At 46.6% G+C, this 21,007-nt stretch overlaps 1 protein-coding gene across 2 annotated transcripts in view; it reads left to right on the forward strand.

The window, feature by feature from the left end:
- Positions 1–21,007, forward strand: part of MYRFL (myelin regulatory factor like) — a 689,165-nt gene that overhangs the window by 489,054 nt on the left and 179,104 nt on the right. For both annotated transcript variants that reach the window (XR_011202270.1, XM_069228327.1), the window contains exons 13-14: positions 8,101–8,210; positions 20,008–20,168. Coding sequence is in view for 1 of the 2 variants with exons in the window: in XM_069228327.1 (XP_069084428.1) it covers positions 8,101–8,210; positions 20,008–20,168 (271 nt within the window). In the remaining variant the exon portion in view is untranslated. The remainder of the gene's footprint in view (positions 1–8,100; positions 8,211–20,007; positions 20,169–21,007) is intronic.

Genomic DNA, 21,007 nt, shown 5'->3' on the forward strand with positions numbered 1-21,007 from the left:
TGGTGTTGTGTTGCAGCTGGTTTCCCAGCTGACTTTCCTCTCCTCTTGGTAGGCTGGGCCCTTTTTCCAGACTCCAGCTCTACTTTTTCACCCTGAGCCTTGCACTGTGCCCTTGTCTTGACACACACCAGTTCAGGGATACCCACCATGGCTGCATGGGTTTTCAGTTCTACCTCAGCCCATGCTGAGGACTCCAGGTCATTTCCAAGCAAACAGTCTACTGGGATATTGGAGGAGACCACCACCTGTTTCAGGCCATTGACCCCTCCCCACTCTAAAGTTATTATAGCCATGGGATGTACTTTAGTCTGATTGTCTGCGTTGGTGACTGGATAAGTTTGTCCAGCCAGGTATTGACCAGGGGAAACCAGTTTCTCTGTCACCATGGTGACACTGGCACCTGTATCCCTCAGGCCTTCTACACTTGTCCCATTAATTAAGAGCTGCAGCCTGTATTTTTGCATGTTAGGAGGCCAGGCAGCCAGTGTGGCTAAATCCACCCCACCCTCAGAGACTAATGTAGCTTCAGTGTGACACCTGATTTGCTCTGGGCACACTGTTGATCCCACTTGGAGACTGGCCATTCCAGTTTTAGCTGGAGTGGAGTTAGAAGTGGTATTTTTCTGGGGACAGGCCTTGTCTCCAGTTTGGTGTCCAGGCTGATTACAGCTACGACACCAGGCCTTTTTGGGATCAAAGTTTTTACCCTTGTACCCAAAATTGGTTTGTGAAGAGGCTCGGGCCCACCCTCCTGTGCAGGTTTTTGGGGGCCTGTAGAAGACTCTTTACTATTTTTGTTTTTGGATGTCTCAACACTCTTCCCCTGGGGAGGCTTTGTGACCCCTTTCTTTTGGTCACCCCCTGTGGAAGTCTTGGTCACCCTAGTCTTGACCCAATGGTCCGCCTTCTTTCCCAATTCTTGGGGAGAAATTGGTCCTAGGTCTACCAGATGCTGATGCAGTTTATCATTGAAACAATTACTTAACAGGTGTTCCTTCACAAATAAATTGTACAGCCCATCATAATTATTTACACCACTGCCTTGAATCCAACCATCCAGTGTTTTCACTGAGTAGTCTACAAAATCAACCCAGGTCTGGCTCGAGGATTTTTGAGCCCCCCTGAATCTAATCCTATACTCCTCAGTGGAGAATCCAAAGCCCTCAATCAGGGTTCCCTTCATGAGGTCATAAGATTCTGCATCATTTCCAGAGAGTGTGAGGAGTCTATCCCTACACTTTCCAGTGAACATTTCCCAAAGGAGAGCACCCCAGTGAGATTTGTTAACTTTTCTGGTTACACAAGCCCTCTCAAAAGCTGTGAACCATTTGGTGATGTCATCACCATCTTCATATTTAGTTACAATCCCTTTAGGGATTTTCAACATGTCAGGAGAATCTCTGACCCTAGTTATGTTGCTGCCACCATTGATGGGTCCTAGGCCCATCTCTTTTCTTTCCCTTTCTATGGTTAGGATCTGTCTTTCCAGAGCCAATCTCTTGGCCATCCTGGCTAATTGGATGTCCTCTTCACTGGGGCTATCCTCAGTGATTTCAGAGATGTTGGTCTCCTGTGAGGGAAACAGCATCTCTGACTATTATGTTTGGAGTCAGGGCTTGAGCAGCCCTGTTCTCCCTAAGTAGGACTGGAGGGGGGGAATTGCCCTCCAAGTCACTATCTTCATCCTCTGTGTTGCCATCCTCAGAGGGGTTGGCTCTTTCAAACTCTGCCAAAAGCTCCTGGAGCTGTAGTTTGGAAGGTCTGGGGCCCATTGTTATTTTCTTTATTTTACAGAGTGACCTTAGCTCCCTCATCTTAAGATGGAGGTAAGGGGTAGTGTCGAGTTCCACCACATTCATCTCTGTACTAGACATTATGCTTCTAAAAGTTGGAATACTTTTTAAGAATCTAAAACTAGTTCTAGGTTCTAATTCAAACTTTCACAAACTTTTAAACTCCAAAAGAAATGCTAAACAGGATCTAACACAAGGCCCTAGCAGGTCTTTTAAGAATTTAGAAAAATAGTTCAAATTGCAAAAATTAATTTCTAATGACAATTTTTGGAATTTGTCGTGTGATCAGGTATTGGCTGAGTAGTCCAGCAAATGCAAAGTCTTGTACGCCACCGCTGATCCACCAATGTAGGAAGTTGGCTCTGTATGCACTATTTCAAAGTAAGGAATAGTATGCACAGAGTCCAAGGGTTCCCCTTAGAGGTAAGATAGTGGCAAAAGAGATAATACTAATGCTCTATTTTGTGGTAGTGTGGTCGAGCAGTAGGCTTATCAAAGGAGTAGTGTTAAGCATTTGTTGTACATACACACAGGCAATAAATGAGGAACACACACTCAGAGACAAATCCAGGCCAATAGGTTTTGTTATAGAAAAATATATTTTCTTAGTTTATTTTAAGAACCACAGGTTCAAATTCTACATGTAATATCTCATTTGAAAGGTATTGCAGGTAAGTACTTTAGGAACTTTGAATAATCACAGTAGCATATATACTTTTCTCATAAAACACAATAAGCTGTTTTAAAAGAGGACACAGTGCAATTTTCACAGTTCCTGGGGGAGGTAAAGTATTGTTAGTTCTTGCAGGTAAGTAAACCACCTACGGGGTTCAAATTGGGGTCCAAGGTAGCCCACTGTTGGGGGTTCAGAGCAACCCCAAAGTCACCACACCAGCAGCTCAGGGCCGGTCAGGTGCAGAGTTCAAAGTGGTGCCCAAAACGCATAGGCTTCAATGGAGAGAAGGGGGTGCCACGGTTCCGGTCTGCCAGCAGGTAAGTACCCGCGTCTTCGGAGGGCAGACCAGGGGGTTTTTGTAGGGCACCGGGGGGGACACAAGCTCACACAAAAAGTACACCCTCAGCAGCACTGGGGCGGCCGGGTGCAGCGTGCAAACAAGCGTCGGGTTTGCAATGTAAATCGATGGGAGACCAAGGGGTCTCTTCAGCAGCGCAGGCAGGCAAGGGGGGACTCCTCGGGGTAACCACCACCTGGGCAAGGGAGAGGGCCTCCTGGGGGTCACTCCTGCACTGAAGTTCCGATCCTTCAGGTGCTGGGGGCTGCGGGTGCAGGGTCTTTTCCAGCCGTCGGGATTTTAGAGTCAGGCAGTCGCGGTCAGGGGGAGTCTCGGGATTCCCTCTGCAGGCGTCGCTGTGGGGGCTCAGGGGGGACAACTTTGGTTACTCACAGTCTCGGAGTCGCCGGAGGGTCCTCCCTGAGGTGTTGGTTCTCCACCAGTCGAGTCGGGGTCGCCGGGTGCAGTGTTGCAAGTCTCACGCTTCTTGCGGGGATTGCAGGGGTCTTTAAATCTGCTCCTCTGAAACAAAGTTGCAGTCTTTTTGGAGCAGGGCCTCTGTCCTCGGGAGTTTCTTGTTCCTCTTGAAGTAGGGCAGTCCTCTGAGGATTCAGAGGTCGCTGGTCCTGGAGAAAGCGTCGCTGGAGCAGGTTTCTTTAGAAGGCAGGAGACAGGCCGGTAGGACTGGGGCCAAAGCAGTTGGTGTCTTCTTTCTTCTTCTGCAGGGGTTTTCAGCTCAGCAGTCTTCTTCTTCGGTAAGTTGCAGGAATCTAAATTCTCAGGTTCAGGGAAGCCCTTAAATACTAAATTTAAGGGCGTGTTTAGGTCTGGGGGGTTAGTAGCCAATGGCTACTAGCCCTGAGGGTGGGTACACCCTCTTTGTGCCTCCTCCCAAGGGGAGGGGGGCACATTCCTATCCCTATTGGGGGAATCCTCCATCTGCAAGATGGAGGATTTCTAAAAGTTAGAGTCACTTCAGCTCAGGACACCTTAGGGGCTGTCCTGACTGGCCAGTGACTCCTCCTTGTTATTCTCATTATCTCCTCCGGCCTTGCCGCCAAAAGTGGGGCCGTGGCCGGAGGGGGCGGGCAACTCCACTAGCTGGAGTGCCCTGTGGTGCTGGAACAAAGTGGGTAAGCCTTTGAGGCTCACCGCCAGGTGTTACAGCTCCTGTCTGGGGGTGGTGATAGCATCTCCATCCAGTGCAGGCTTTGTTACAGGTCACAGAGTGACAAAGGCACTATCCCCATGTGGCCAGCAACATGTCTCGAGTGTGGCAGGCTGCTAGAACCAGTCAGCCTACACGGGTAGTTGGATTAGGTTTCAGGGGGCACCTCTAAGGTGCCCTCTGGGGTGTATTTTACAATAAAATGTACACTGGCATCAGTGTGCATTTATTGTGCTGAGAAGTTTGATACCAAACTTCCCAGTTTTCAGTGTAGCCATTATGGTGCTGTGGAGTCCGTGTTTGACAGACTCCCAGAACACATACTCTTATGGCTACCCTGCACTTACAATGTCTAAGGTTTGGTGGCATAAGATATGCTGCAGCTCTTAGAGACCTTCCCTGGCATCAGAGCCCTTGGTACCAGGGGTACCAGTTACAAGGGACTTACCTGGATGCCAGGGTGTGCCAATTGTGGAATCAAAAGTACAGGTTAGGGAAAGAACACTGGTGCTGGGGCCTGGTTAGCAGGCCTCAGCACACTTTCAATTCAAAACATAGCATCAGCAAAGGCAAAAAGTCAGGGGGTAACCATGCCAAGGAGGCATTTCCTTACAGCGGTCTTTAAAGGAAGACCTCTTGGTGGTCCTGATGAGGTGATGGTGTCGGCGGGTGGCGTCTTTGAGGGTTACGTGGTTGTCCGGTGTGCGTTCTTGGAGCCATTTCTTTTCCAGTTTCCTGCAGGCGCGTTTGGAAGCCAGGAGTTCATCGGAGAACCAGGAGGCTTTCTTGCTGGCGAGGTTGCTGGGGGGTTTCTTCAGTGGGGCGAGGATGTTGGTGCTGTTGTTGATCCATTGTCTGAAGTTGCAGGCCGTGGTGTCTGAGTCGGTGGGCTCGTTCGGTGGGTTCTTGGAGAGGGTGCTGAGAAGTTGTTCTTCGGTGACTTTGCCCCAGTTGCGGCGGGGGAGTTGGCGGCTGTGGTGGTGTGCGGTGTTTTTGTTGTAGGTGAAGTGAATGCAGTGGTGGTCGGTCCAGTAGGGTTCGGTGGTGTATTTGAAGGTAACGTGGTCGCTGGTGGAGAAGATGGCGTCCAGTGTGTGTCCGGCGGTGTGGGTTGGTGACGTGACGAGTTGTCTGAGTCCGAGGTTCTTGAGGTTGCTGATCAGCGTGGTGGAGTTGCGGTCGTTGTTGTTCTCGAGGTGAAAATTGAGGTCCCCGAGGAGGATGTAGTCTGTGGAGGTGAGTGCGTGGGTGCTTGCGAGGTCGGCGATGGTGTCGCAGAACTGGGCCCGTGGTCCGGGGGTCTGTAGACGAGCGTACCTCTGAGGGTGGTGTTGGGGTCGGTGTGGATCCGGAAGTGTAGAAGCTCTGCGGTGTTGAAGTGGTCGTCGGTGTGGGTGGTGATCTTGAGGGAGGATTTGTGGACGATGGCGAGTCCTCCTCCGTAGCCGTTGGTGCGGTCCCTGCCGGAGATCTTGTATCCGTCTGGGATGGCGATGGCGATGTCTGGCTCGGATGAGTCGTTCCACCATGTCTCGGTCAGGAAGGCTACGTCCGGGGCGGTGCTCTCGAGCAGGTCCCAGAGTTCTACGGCGTGTTTGCGTGTGGAGCGGGTGTTGAGGAGTATGCAGCGGAGGTGGTTCGGTCTGGTGGTCGTTGGTTTGGAGGTTCGGTCGCAGGAGAAGTGGCAGTTGCGGCAGGCGAAAGGTCCGTGGGTGTGCATCGGGGCGGCTTGGTAGCAGTGTTGGTCTCGGTCGTTGTTGAGTGCGTGAAGGGAGGCGGCGTCGTAGCTGAGACTGGGCGGTGTGCGGTGCAGGTGCGAGGTCCAGGGGTTCTGCCGCTGGGCGCGGACGGGCGCGGACGGGCGCAGACGGGCTTGCCTCTAGCGTGCCTCTGGCGCGCCCGCTGCGCAGTTGCGCAGCGACCTGCATTAAGAGGGGGTGGAGGGAGGAGGAGCTGGGGGCGGGAGGGGGGCGGGGCCGAAGCGGCGGGAAAACGGGCGAGGGAGCACCGAGTAGGGAGGAGGGGTGCAAAAAATAACACTAGGTAGCTAGAGGGGAGGGGGAGGTGGAAGGGCAGGGGGTGTAGGCTGGGAGAAAAAAGTCAGGGAAGCGGGCGGATGGCGCTGGATTGAGGGCGGGGGGGTCAGAGGAGGAGGGAGACGCGCAAGGGGAGAGAGCAAGAAGCGGTACAAGCACACAGAGAGGACAAAATAACGAGACTACTAGGTAACAGATACAGATACAGATACTAGGACACAGGGCACAGATTGAATAACAGTGACAACGTGATTACCATACAATACAGAGAATACAGTGGGCACAACAGGGAAAGACGGTGAGGAAACAGAAACAGAAACATACACAACAGAAGCAAACCTTACTGCCCACCACTGGGCCACCAGGGATGAGGCGCAGGCAGGGGGCCTGCGGGTGGAGGAGGGCCTCGAACACGGGCAGCAGCGGCAGTCAGGGACAGAGCACCTGCAGGGTACGCTGCGCGGCAGGGGGAGCGTTCTGTCCTGACCATAAGGTCAGAGAACGCGCCCTCGCAGCGCAGCGACCTGCATTAAGAGGGGGTGGAGGGAGGGAGGAGGAGCTGGGGGCGGGAGGGGGGCGGGGCCGAAGCGGCGGGAAAACGGGCAAGGGAGCGGCGAGTAGGGAGGGGGGGTGCAAAAAATAACGCTAGGTAGCTAGAGGGGAGGGGGAGGTGGGAGGGCAGGGGGTGTAGGCTGGGAGAAAAAAGTCAGGAAAGTGGGCGGATGGCGCTGGATTGAGGGCGGGGGGTCAGAGGAGGAAGGAGATGCGCAAGGGGCGAGAGCAAGAAGCGGTACAAGCACACAGAGAGGACAAAATAACGAGACTACTAGGTAACAGATACAGATACTAGGACACAGGGCACAGATTGAATAACAGTGACAACGTGATTACAATACAATACAGAGAATACAGTGGGCACAACAGGGAGAGACAGTGAGGAAATAGAAATAGAAACAGATACGACAGAAGCAAACCTTACTGCCCACCACTGGGCCACCCACCTTAGGGATGTGCTTTGTCTATGATAGCACATATATTATATATTATACATATGAAAATATGATTATAGTGAAGGTATGTGTAACAATTAACAGTGTAAATATTAATACATGTATATACAAATGGAAGTGTATGCCTCATACATAAAATTATATAATTTTAATGTGTTTATGTCTGTATGTAGGTATACATATTGCTATATATTTAGATGTGTGATTGTTTTTTTATATATTAATGTTTAGTTCCAGAGGGAAATAAAAATGTAAAACAAAATCCCTTTCAACCTCTACCCATACATTCATTCTCTTGACTCATTTTAAACCTCTCCAACTACTATGGACTCACAATCACCCTTTCGAACCTCTTTACCCCCTTAGCCCATTCATCCAGCTAACAGGCACACGTGTATCACTTCTAATAACAACTTGCGTTTTCCCTTTTATAATCCACTTGAATTAGATCATCCCTTTCAAAACAATACAGTACTTGCATGAGATCACAATGAGCAATATGTTAACACACTTACCACAACTATTCCACAAGGAAACAAAAAAAACGTTTTCTACTACTGTGCTAGCTTCTTACCTCTAACTTAGCATGCTAGTCTTCACAAAGCGCTTCAATGCCTCATCAGGAGCAGCAAGGGGTATATAAATACAATTTACAATTACAATTACAATAACAACCTGCAGGGTATTGGAGGGCTGATTCATTCTCTGTATATATTACCCTGCCGGGAAGAGTCTTCTCCCAAACTGCTGAGTTTTTAATATCAACCCATACCCATATCAACACCATTATATCAACTACCAACATATCATCAAAGTGTGTGCATGTGGCGTTGATAATATTGAATCTACACTTCCCTGTACATGCTTACTGTGACAGTACGTTATAAGAAAACATTCTTAAGTTGATATTTGTGAAGCTTGATATTATTGTCTTTGGTATTTTGACAAACACCTGTAAGTTCTAAAATAGTTTGATCAGCTTGTGGAATCAATGCCCATTCTTTACTCACTGTAAAAAATAATTATACTACAAATAGTATGAAAATTTAATGACAATCCCTTGTATTTAATTAAAAACAGGCATAATAGCGCAAGAAGTTAAGGAACTGCTGCCTCAAGCGGTGCGAAACACCGGAGTTGTCGTCTGTGGAAATGGTGAAACGATTGAAAACTTCCTCATGGTTGACAAGGTATTTTGCATACAGTTTCATGTTTGTGGATTTTCGTTGGATTGCAGTTTCATGTTTGTGGATATTCATGTGGTTGCGGTCTCATGTTTGTGGATATTCATGAGATTGCAATTTTATGTTTGTGGATATTCATATGGTTGCAGTCTCATGTTTGGGGATATTGATGTGGTTGCAGAATTCTTCCATCTTGGACACCACGCTACTTCAGGGGATCTATCCATTATCGTGCGCCGAAGGGCTTTGATACTGGGGAATGTGACATGAGTATTTTCCTACGGCAGTCCGCAGCAGGTAGTCCACCTTTACTTGTTCTGGCAGACAATGCAAATTCCCACTGGGCCGCAACACCAAATTTATGTCTACCCGGCAGTTTTTATTTAAGTTGCCACTGCAATAGGGAAAATTAAGAAATAATGGCTGGCACCTGTACCTCCAGCACCTTTCCTCAAGGGCCTTTTTAGATTCAAAGAGCCCCACAAGAGGTTACAATAATTTTATACCCTCACAAGAACTTCTTTTGAAAAGTTTCTTTTTCATATCCCTTTGTTCAAAATGTTTCAAGCATGTTAAAGTCCAGGTAAAAAATGTCATTTTAACCAGGTTGTGCAGGCAGCTGCAGTGCACATGAAACAGCGAGTGCGGGATCCTCAGGGGCTGATGGGAAGAGTTAACGAGGAGCAGTAATGGCTTTTAGTAACGACTTGGGTGCAGCAGGGAAGCCTTGAGAGAGGGGATGGGCCGAAAAACATGCGTTGGCTATAGTACCTTAAAAAATAAAAAATAAAAATGAGAATTTTTAAGAATACTTTAACAAGTTTGAAACATTTTGAATAAAGGAATATGGAAAAAATACTTTTCAAAAGAAATTCGTTTGAGGGTTAAAACTTATAACATCCTGTGTGACAGTTTTTAGTTAAGGCTCACAAATTCATTTTTATTTTAGTCTAATATCAGATATCATGATATGAATGTTGAATTATACCCCTGATATTATAGACTTTTAATTTCTGATGTGTGTGTCTGTGTGTGTGTGTGTGTATATATATATATATATATATATATAGCATAGTGGCGTTCGCCACTAGGTAGTTATAGTTAGGACCTAGTTTCTATAGAAAAAGTCGTTTTTTGCTTGCCTATATCTTTGACGCCGCTTGACAAATCTTCACAAAATAAAAAAAAATAATATGACAGTCACCTGAGCTGCTGTCTGGAAAGTTCCAGAGTGATCCATCAAGCGGGGGCCAAGAAAAAGCGGGGTGAAATTCAGAGCGTTTCCAATCTAAATTCCAATAGGAAAAAATTCACAGCGATAGCGCAAAAAACACTGGACGGAATTACACTAAATTTGGCAGAAAGGTAGCTCTTGGTCCAGAAATAGTCCTTTTTGTTATTTGGTATAAATCGGTTCAGTAGTTTTTGAGAAATTTAAGGAAATCCAAATTTGTATAACTAGGGACGCCAAGGATTTGCGACCCCTCCCGATCTCTTGCTCAGACCTGATTGCCTGCCAACACTTCAAACCAGGAAGTTTTGGCAGCCGTCTTGGGACTTGGCAGGAGCCGAGTCTCAGAAAAAAAGAAAAAAATCAAAAAGGTCAAGGGTATGAACAACCTGACCCCTTAGCTCTGGTGCTGGGGTCCCAAAGGGACCCCGCCCCCACCAAGCATACATTTGTTTTTTAAAAGAAAATATTTACCACAGAATCACGATGGGGTCAGGAATCCACTGTAATTTCTTTTTTTTTTTAAAAGCACCCATGGGGCCAGGTCCTGGGGGCACTCTTTTCTTTTTAATTGGGGGAGCCTCCTTGCCCCCACCCCACAGACCCGGGGATCACCACCTCCCCAGGGCTATTCCTGAAATATATGCGAGGAGCCGCTCGGCTCCCCGAGCCCCAGGGACCGTCGCTCCCCGGGGCAAAATGCTTTTATAATGTGGGGGAGGCCTGCCCCGCAGCCCCAGGGACCACCACCTCCCTGGGGTGATCTATTAAAAGATGAGCGGTGGGCCGCCATCCCCGGGGCATTACAGAAATTTGGGCCAGTGGGATTCGCAGGCCTGCTTGCAGCCCTGGGGACCACCACCTCCCTGGGGCAAATAGTTAAAAATAGAAAGGGCGTCCGTTTAGGACCCCCAAGCCCTGGGCACCACCGCCTCCCCGGGGCTTCTTCCACATTGGTGGGGGGCCACACAGGCCCCTTCGAGGAGCCACTGATGGCCCTGTGGACTCCCACCACCCTGAGGGCCAGTTCCTGCTACGTTCCGGGGTGCCCACCCCCAGGACAAAGCTGTTTGCTTTTGCTTGTCTGCAGCTTTGAAGCCGCAGCCAAGCCACAGCAAACATTCCAGTTTCTGACAGCAGGACCTTTCAAACAGGTCTCGCTGTCAAAAACGGAGCTTTCATATCTGTCCCCTGTACGCAGGTATGCATGCAGGGAACAGAGATGAAAGGTTTGCTTCAGCAGCCATGGAGCTGCTACTTAAAGCAGCTCCTTGGTTGCCGAAGCAATGGGACCATGAGAGAGGCCTTGAGTGCTCCCCCGCGGTCCATGATAGCCCATAAATGGTTAATAAAATTGTCAAAAAAAGGAATAGCTCATTGTGAAGGTCGCCTTTGAGGGTTTGAGTCCAGCGGGACTCGTTTCCCTCATTTTTTTTTCAACTACTAATGTTAAAGGGCCATACTAAAATATTATCTTACTGTTTTTAATTGGCAAATACACTTATTTGAAATTTGTGCAGAAATATCTAATTCTAAATATATCATCCATCAAAGCCTAAAAAACTATCCCTCTCATTCTCTCTCTTTTAATCTCTTTGTCCCACGCACATACCCACTCAGACCTTTATGCACCCACTCACAGACCCAATCAGGCATTCAAGCATCCACTCACAGGCCCACTCAGACCCTCCAGCAGCCACTCATAGCCCCATTCACACCCTAATGCACCAACTCACAGACCTGCGTGGACACTAAAGCACCCACTAAGACACTGATGCGCACACTCTCACACCCAGACAGATACTCTCACAGCCACTCTCACCCCAGATCCACCCTCTTACACCTATTCCCACACCCAGACAAGACTTTCACTGCCACTCTCACCCCAGATCCACCCTCTTAAACCTATTATCACACCCAGGGAGATAGGATGGGGCCAACTACCGCCGTGCATGGCCAAAGGGCTGTGTGCAGAGTAGGGTTGAATAGTTAGAGGGGTTGGCTATGCACGGGCGAAGGCTGTGCATAGTTGGGTGCTTAGGTTGGCATCCAGTGGTCAACCGCCACCACACATGGCCAAAGGTTGTGCGCGGCGGTGGTTGGATTAATGTATAGTAATGAAAATTACTATACGTAAAATAAAATAGAAATTCACTGAAAAAAACAAAGGTAACAGGTACGTTACAGTTAGGAAATAGATTTTATAAAACCATAGAAATTCACTGAAAAAAACAAAGGTAACAGGTACGTTATAGTTAGGAAATAGATTTTATAAAACCATAGAAATTCACTGAAAAAAACAAAGGTTACAGAACGTTCTAGTTAGGAAATAGAATGAAAAAAAACCTTAGAAATGCACTGAAAAAAAACAAAGGCTACAGGGACGTTATAGTTACGTTCTGAATTTACTCGTATAAAACCATAGAAATTCACCTATTATAGTTAGTTATCTAAAGTAACTATAACTCGTGCCCTAAGGTAACTATAACTCGCACCCTTGCCATGCACTGCTAATTACCCCACAAATTATAGCACTCATGACATCTTTGATAAAATCACTAATCCTATCAATGTAATATTTGCAGTAAATTTTTTAATGAAAAAACTGTGCATGGCAAGGGCGCGAGTTATAGTTACCATAGGGCACGAGTTATAATTACTTGAGGTAACTCTAAATATAACTGGTGAATTTCTATGGTTTTGTATGTTTAAAATGTGGACCTAACTATAACGTCCCTGTAACCTTTATTTTTTTAAGTGAATTTCTATTTTTGTTTTTTAAATATTTTTCCTAACTATAACGTCCCTTTAACCTTTGACTTTTTCAGTGAAAAAAAAAAATATATGTATATATAGATATGTTTATATAGATAGATAGATTCTCAGTATTTATATCCTCAAATCGTAATAGTGAAGAATAATTGTGCTAATTCATCTGTGCGCTCAGTTTCCTCAGATGCATAACTAGAGGCAGCTTGAAAGAAGAAAGGGAGCCAGTTATCATATTGATGCCCATTTGTGTTTGGGTTTCACAGTTATGTTTTCATACTCTTTCAGCAGAGGCTTGCCTAACACATGCTTCAGTGGGAAAGTCTGGCAGAAAGACAAGCAGAATATTCAAGTGCAATGTATGTTACTAGATGAGATTTACACTTTTATTGTTGTGGGCTTACGCATTAGTTTGGGGCAAATTACTAACTATTTTAAAAATCAGAAAACATTCAAGGAGTACTTGTGTGAATCTGACTATTACTACATAGTTATTATAATGTGCAGAAATGTGACAGGTGTACATTTCCTATATAAAAAAAATCTACAGAATTCATTTCCATTTGAGAATTAATATTTTCTCCCTGTAGAAAAACTCCTTCCACTAAACTTCCATAACTTTTAGTGGGGTGCTTTCTGCGATTACCAACACACCTTCATGTCTGCCATTGATAGGAGTAAGCCCAGTGTATTCATGGCTGGAGACTGCCTACAAACTTTCAAGCTCCAACCTTTGCTAGTAAACCCAGCCAGTAATGAATGTCCACCCCTTGTGGTGGACTTGCTTAACAGAAACTCCATCTTTATATTCTGTTTTAGCATGCCTAAACAGCTTCCCTACTACCCAAAAGGAAGCATCGAAACTCCTTCTGGGTGGTTGAATAAGTAGCTACCCAGTGTTTTATTCATGTCTGGTATAGTGCTGGCTTAAAGTATATTCTGAGAGTAGTATGTTTCATGCCGCGTTTGTAGGTGTGACCCAATATTGTCAAAGCAGCTTGTAGCAGTGCTTACGTGTCCCGGTAAAAGAAGAGTGATAGTAACTCAGTTTGCATATATGGAACAGTATGTCTTGTAACCCACGACTGATGCATAATGTTTGAGAGAACAGCCAGGTCTTTAATGCCATTGGAATTCTACATGGCTGGTGATTAGCCTTATTCATGCCCTTAGGAAGCTACAGCTTTGTTGTCTCTACAAGTGCAAGTGCAGGCTTTTTTGAATGAGTGAATAATCAAAGCAGACCGTTCTTTATCTGAGGTTATTTCTTTGGCAGTATATTCTGAGTTTGGAATGAAGGAAGATTGGTCCTCTGTCATGAACTGACCAGTGCGCCATGTAGAATACTTTGAAGGACATTACCCTTGGAGCTGATAGCCAGTGCAGGGCAAGAAGGATTGATGTAATACAGCTGCACTTGCTTTGGTTTATAACTTGTTTGGCAGAGCAGTTCAAATTCATTACAGTCTACAGATTAGATGCTTAAGGCCTCTTGTGTAAAACACATTGTTATTGCCAAAAAAGGACAGCACTAGGGCTATCATGGTCTGGGCCCTAAAAGGAAAGCCTAGCTGCAGAAAGATAGTAATACTATCATGGTATAGGCTGTGCCTTTGCTAACTGGGTTGAACTAGGTGTTCAGGGGAGAGTTTGGAATCCATAAGGCACCTAAATCCTTCACTTCAGTCTGCGGTGATTGGAGACGGAACAATATCCTGAGATCAGGCTGTGCTAGGGCCACAATTGTACCATGAAAAACAGGTGAGAATTTCAGTTTTACAGGAGTTGAATGTCAGATGGTACTGTAGGACCAAATGGTCTACTACTTGAAGGCATTGGCAGAGGGCTGAGTTTTAGAATAACTTATGTATCGTCTGTGCACTTTGTAGCAGGTAGAGGTGAATGAAATGAAAACTTCTAAAGAAGGAGAACCAGTTTACAATGAAGAGCAGAATGGTGCTGGCCATTAGTGAAAGAATTACAATATGGACAAATCCAATTTACAGGGAAACATCTCACCATGCCTGAAAGGGGAGCTTTCATTTGCAGATTACTTTGTAAACTGAACTTTGGTGTTACGTAATACTGTGAATTGGTCCATGTGACTGTATTTTTCATGAGAGGGGCTGGCATCAAGTGGCAAGACACAGTGGAAATCTTTAAAAGATGGACAAGAACTTTTTGAATTGCAGAATGAGAAAGGAAACCTGGGGGTGTGGGGGAGGTGGAGGGACCTCAGAAACAAAAAGAAATGAAAAGTGGAACGCCAGTTGCTGGCAGCATCAAGGAGAACATGCATTGGCAAAGCCAGTAGGTCTCGCCTTTCTAAGATGTATTATTCAGCATGGCTAAATGTGAATAGCGTAGAGAAGAGTGGCATGGAGTGTCGTAGAGAGGGAATGGTGAAGAGTGAAGTAGAGTGCTGTAGAGTGGAGTGGCAGAGTGTGTCATGTATTGTAGTTGCTTAGTATGGAGTCGCGTAGAGTGGCATACACTGGAGTGGCATACAGTAGAGTGGACTGGTGTAGAGTATTGCAGAGTATAGTGGCATTGAATTCAGCATTGTGGAATGTAGTGGCATAGATCTGAGTGGCAAAGAGTAGAGTGATGAAGAATAGAGTGGTGCAGAGTAGAGTGGCATTGAGTAGAGTGCAAGACACAGTGGGAGAGTAGAGTGCACTGAAGTACAGTGCAGTGGCGTAGAGTTGTGTGGAGTGGCATGGAGTTGGGTGATGCAGAGGGCAGTGGTGGAGGGTAGAGTCGAGTGGCATGGAGTGCAGTAGTGTAGAGTGCAGAGTAGAGTTGAGTGTCATAGAGTGGTGCAGAGTAGAGTATAGTGCGATAGAGTGCATCGGCATAGAGTGCAGTGGTGTACACTGGATTAATGCACTGTAGAGTGGCATAGAGTGCAGTGGCATAGGCTACAGTGATGCAGAGTAGAGTGCAGTAATAGAGTGCATTGGCTTAGAGTGCAATGGTTAAGAGTAGCGTAGAGTGCAGTGGCATAGAATGGAGCAGAGTGGAGTAGAGTGGTGTAAAATGCAGTGGCAGAGCGTAGATCACATCAACCACATCAACAAAAAAGCCACCTGGTTCACTGACGACCTCCAAACGCAACTGCCGAAAACTCAAGCAAATATGGCTACTCGAACGCACTCCAGACAACCACACGGCACTCAAGGATGCTACACGTAAACACCACCAACTTATCAGGCTAGCAAAAAGATCCTCCTTCAAAACCCGCCTAGAAAACAACACCCACGACTGCAAAGAACTTTTCAGCATTGTAAAAGAACTCTCCAACCCAAACGCCACCGTCAATGACATCACCCCCTCCCAAGAACTGTGCGACGACCTAGCAACCGCCTTCCACCAAAAAATCACGGACTTCCACAACATCTTCAACTCCCCTCACACTCCGAACGCTCCTACCCCACCCACCACGAACTCCACCCGCTCCAGCCGACTGACCTCTTGGACCAGCATCAGCGATGATGAAACCCGCAAGACCATGAACTCCATCCACTCCGGATCACCATCAGACCCCTGCCCACACCACATCTTTAACAAAGCAGCAGCCATCGCACCACACCTACGGAAAGCCATCAACATCTCCTTCGAAACTGCAAGATTCCCGGAAAGCTGGAAACACGCCGAAATCAACTCCCTTCTCAAGAAACCAAAGGCGGACCCCAAGGACCTGAAAAACTTCCGGCTCATCTCTCTGCTCCCTTTCCGGCAAAGGTCAATGAGAAAGTCGTCAACTCTCAGCTCACTCGGTACCTTGAAGACAACAACATCCTCCACCCCTGCCAGTCCGGCTTGAGACGCAACCACAGCACCGAAACCGCCCTCCTCGCCGCCACAGACGACATCAGAAGCCACCTCGACAATGGAGAAACATCAGCCTTCATCCTCCTAGACCTATCAGCCGCCTTTGACATCGTCTGTCAACACACCCTAAAATCCCGCCTCCACGCAGCAGGAATCCAGGACCAGGCCCTCGAATGGACTGCATCCTTCCTCGCCGGCAGAACCCAAAGAGTTCGCCTCCCCCGTACCAATCCAAAGCCTTCAACATCATCTGCGGCGTACCCCAGGGCTCATCCCTCAGCCCGACACTGTTCAACATCTACATGGCCCCCCTGGCACAAGTGGCCCGTCAGCACAACCTCAACGTCATCTCCTACGCCGACGACACCCAACTCATCCTCTCCCTCACCAAGGACCCGCACACCGCCAAAACCAACCTCCACGAGGGACTAAAAGCCATCGCTAACTGGATGAGAGACAGCCGGCTAAAACTGAACTCAGACAAAACATAGGTCCTCATCCTTGGGCACACCCCCTCCGCCTGGGACAACTCATGGTGGCCGACCACGCTGGGTCCCCCACCGACACCCACCGACAGCGCATGAAACCCCGGCTTCACCCTCGACTCCTCACTCTCCATGTCAAAGCAGGTCAGCGCCATCTCCTCCTCCTGCTACAACACCCTCTGCATGCTTTGCAGAGTTTACAAATGGATCCCAACATAAACAAGAAAAACAGTAACCCAGGCCCTCGTTAGCAGCAGACTCGACTACGGCAACGCCCTCTACACCGGTATCCCATCCAAACTCCTACAACGCCTCCAAAGCATCCACAACGCCCCCGCCCGACTCATCCTCAACATCCTTCGCGACTGCCACATCACCCCCCACCTAAGAGCCCTTCACTGGCTCCCCGTCAACAAGAGGATCACTTTCAAGCTCCTCACCCATGCACACAAGGCACTCCACAACACCGGACCAACATACCTGAACAACAGACTCAGCTTCTACACCCCCACCCGGCATCTCCGCTCCGCAAACCTCACCCTCGCCTCCATCCCCCGCATATGGCGCAAATCTTCCGGCGGCAGATCATACTCGTAACTCGCCGCCAAGACCTGGAACACCCTCCCGTCAGGTCTACGACAGACCCAGGACCTTCTTTCCTTCAGAAAACTCCTCAAGACATGGCTCTTCGAGCAGTAGCAGCACCCCCCAGCGCCTAGAAACCCTCACGGTACGTAGCACGCTTTACAAATTTTCTGATTTATTGATTGATTGTTTCAGAGTAGAGTGAAGTTGCGTAGAGTGGAGTAGTGCAGGGTAGAGTGCAGTTGCATAGAATGGCATAGAGTATAGAGGCATGCAGTGGCATAGAGTGCAGTGGTGCAGAGTACATTAGAGTGGCATAAAGTGGATTGGTGTAGAGTGCGGGCATAGGGTTTAGTGTTACAGAGTAAAGTGCAGTCACTTAGAGTGCAGTGTTGCAGAGAGGCATAGAGTACAGTGGCATAGAGTGAAACTGTGCAGAGTAGGTTGGTGTGGCCAAGACTAGAGTGGTGTAGAGTGCAGTGGCGAAGAGTGAAGTAGTGTAGAGTAGAGTAGAGTAGTGAAGAGTGCATTGCCATAGAGTGGGGTGGTACAGGGCAGAGTAGAGAGGCGTAGCATGAAGTGGCGTAGAGTGCAGTGGCATAGAATGGAGTGGTGCAGAGTGCAGTGGCATGGATGGGTTTAAAGTAAAGTGGTGAAGAGTAGAGTGCAGTGATGTGGAGTGGCGGAGAATGGAGTAATCATGATGTGCCATTACAGACAACACATTATCAATTGAAATGACTGTTACATTTGCACAGACATACAGTTTTACTAATAAAACTAAACAGCTCACAGACAAAAATGTGTGGAAACGTCATCACCTAGTGCAAAGATTTTTTTTAATCACATTGAAATATTTGTTTCCAACACACTTCAGAATTGACAAAAATGTGCTTAATTTTATTTTCCTAATTCTGATATATTCTGAAAAACTTACACAGTTCCTTTAAATGTTGTTGTGTGCTAGAAAAAAAAAACTCTTTCCTACCCCTAGTGTCCAGCAGGATTGTCACATAAATCCTTTCACTTTGAAGTCAGAGAAAGAAAAGTAAATAACCTCCCTCAGAAGACAGCATCTCACATTTGACCTCAGTCTTTGAATTCACAGCAAATATGAAGAGATAAGGACAAGACTTACAGGTCTGTGTACAGAAAGAGAGCACTCAGAAGGATACTGTAAATGAGGTTTAGGTTAGGGAAGATACAAACTCAAGCTGGACAGCCTAAAACAAACAAAGCCAACTAATGGAAATCAAGAAAATGTGAGTTACAAAGCCAATGGCAAGCAACGGGCAGAATGCATTTCTAGGTCAGCTTTCTGAATGTCCCCAAGATGTCTTTAACAAACCGTAGAGTAGGACTTAACAACTACTAAGAGAAGAGCAGAAAATGAAACCAGTTCACAGATATGTTCCACAATTGAAAGTAGCATATTCCATGGCCTAGTGTACAAAATCATATGGGATGACTGAAAGGGAATAGTGTAAGTAAAACAATGAAGCAATGCAGTATAAAGGACGTTTCCCGGTAGATTACAGTGCAACAATTTGCAAGCATTTCCAACTCAAACAGTATTTGAAAGTAAGGACGGGTTGTGTCTTATCAAAGAAATACCAGAGTAAAAGAAAACCAGGATTCATAGAGAGTATATTTTTGGATTATCACTTGCATTCTAAGTCTTATCAGAAACATATAATGAGTTATATTTGTTTATGCTATTTGTTTATTAATTTCTGTTAATTATTCTTTGTACGTTTTTGAATTGTGCGAGGTGTAGGTGCTGACCTTTCTCTACATTTCACATGTTATAGAAATTAAGGTTTTTTAGAGCAAAAAGTTCCTTTGCAGGACGCAGTTCATCAATTCACATTGCTTGTCGAAAACAACAGAATAAATGTAAAAATCAGCTGCGGCTCTCCTGCTATGGCATCCCTCCCCCCCCGCGCCAGAAGAAGCTGCTGCAAACCTTTAACAACCAAACGATAATAAACTATATTTATTATCGTTTGGTTGTTAAAGGGGCGGGGCCATGGAGTATGACGGGGACAAGGGGAGTGCACTGGGCACACCCCTCAGTGCTCATTGGTGTTTGGCCGGCCAAACACACATGCGCACTGTGCGCTCTCCAGCCCGGGCACTGTGTTGCCGGGCTGGAGAGCAGTCACAGGCTCCCAGTCTGCCTGGGAGCATCTAGCCAATCCTAACGCTGCTCTGAACAGCGTCATGAATGGCCGTAGCGCAGGCTGCGGAGCCTGTGCCTGGAGTGATGAGGGAAAGAGGAATGGCGGTGCGGCAGCAGTGAGGCAGGTAAGTTTTTTATTATTTACTATTTTAAAAACAAATTATTATTATACTTCCCCACTCTCCCTCCTACCCCCTGCCACGCACTAGAGTGGTTAAATAACCACGAGCCACGACTAGTAAAGATCATGCAAAATGGAAGTATTAGAAGAAAATAGAAGAAAATACATGTATTGTGCATTTGTTGATCTATATGTCCCTCTTTTTCAAGACAAATCCCGTGTCTTGCACTTCTTCCTATGAGAGTTATTCAGGCTGACAAGATAACTGGGAACAGTGTTTACTGCTGCATTGGTACCCCGCCCCACAGTGCGTGTGTTACGATCTTAAGGGTTAGGCATTTTTAGATATTTTAAGTTGACAGATGTCAAATTTATGGATAATTTTGACGGATGCACTTGGCAGTCCTATCAGCGTTTGCTAGCCAGAATATCATAACGTCAAAAATAATCATTTCACTGAAATGTGTGAATAAAAGTCTGTATTCAGCCGCTGGGAAGGAGACTGCAGTTCTACTATGCCGATGCCTATTCGTAGCCGTGGCTAAATGTTCTTCCGTTTTAACCTTTTGGTAATGAACTTTGTGTTTCTTCCTTAGGATCACATTTTTATGGAGAATGTGGGCGCAGTGAAACAGCTCTGTAAACTAACCAACAACCTCGAAACGAGAATAGAGGAGTTGGAAGTGTGGAACAAAAAGCTTGAAAGTCTTAAACGGAAAAGTATCTTACTACCGGCAACTGAGAGAACTTCACCAAGGTTCGTTTCCTGCTCCTTACACTGTGCTGTATGCAGGGCACGGTACTCTGATATGTTTTCCAATTTAGCTGTCATTATTTTTTGCTGTGACTTTGTACCATCTGTTTTATTTTGTAGATTTTCATACAGAACAGATAACATGTAGGGTTGATGTGTTCAAACGGTTTAACCCCTTTCGTACACAGCTTGGCTGCAGTGTCGGTTCCCACTGACCCTTCTCCCATGGGTGCCCACTGTTCATCGACTTCTGCCCTGTCCCATTACCTCTGGGCATAGGGTGTGGCTGTAAGACTCACTCCCTACAGAGCCCTCCACCCAGGGGAAGGGCTAGGCACAGCCAGCTCTGGACATAGGCCAAGTCTTTGCACCCAGTACTTGTCTCTGCAGTTCCTTCTGAGCATGAACTTCAGTTTTTAAATATTGTATGTGGCGACATTGGGCCAGATGTACAAAGCCATTTTGCAATTCTTAATTGTTCAGATCACTATTTCGGGCCATTACGAAATGCAAAATGGTATTTTCAGATGTACATAGTCCTTTAGGGAATCGCAAATTGCGATTTCCACCCAGTAGAAATTGCAATTTGGGATCCTCTGAATAGGAAATCGCAATAGGGATCACCTATTTGCTATTCCTATTCAGATCTACAAAGCATTTCCTAAATGCGAATTGGGCATTTAGGAAATGCAATTACCATCAACTTCAAGTCGTTGGTAACCATGTGCAATAAAAAAGCACCCAAAGATGCTTTTTTAGGGTCGAGCCTGCGTCGCATGCGTTTAGCTAGCGAGACGCTTCAGGAATTAAAAAGGGCTCAGAGCCCCATCCACGCCACGTCA

Source organism: Pleurodeles waltl, chromosome 4_1 (genome assembly GCF_031143425.1).
Source record: "Pleurodeles waltl isolate 20211129_DDA chromosome 4_1, aPleWal1.hap1.20221129, whole genome shotgun sequence".
NCBI classification, from domain to species: Eukaryota; Metazoa; Chordata; class Amphibia; order Caudata; family Salamandridae; genus Pleurodeles; species Pleurodeles waltl.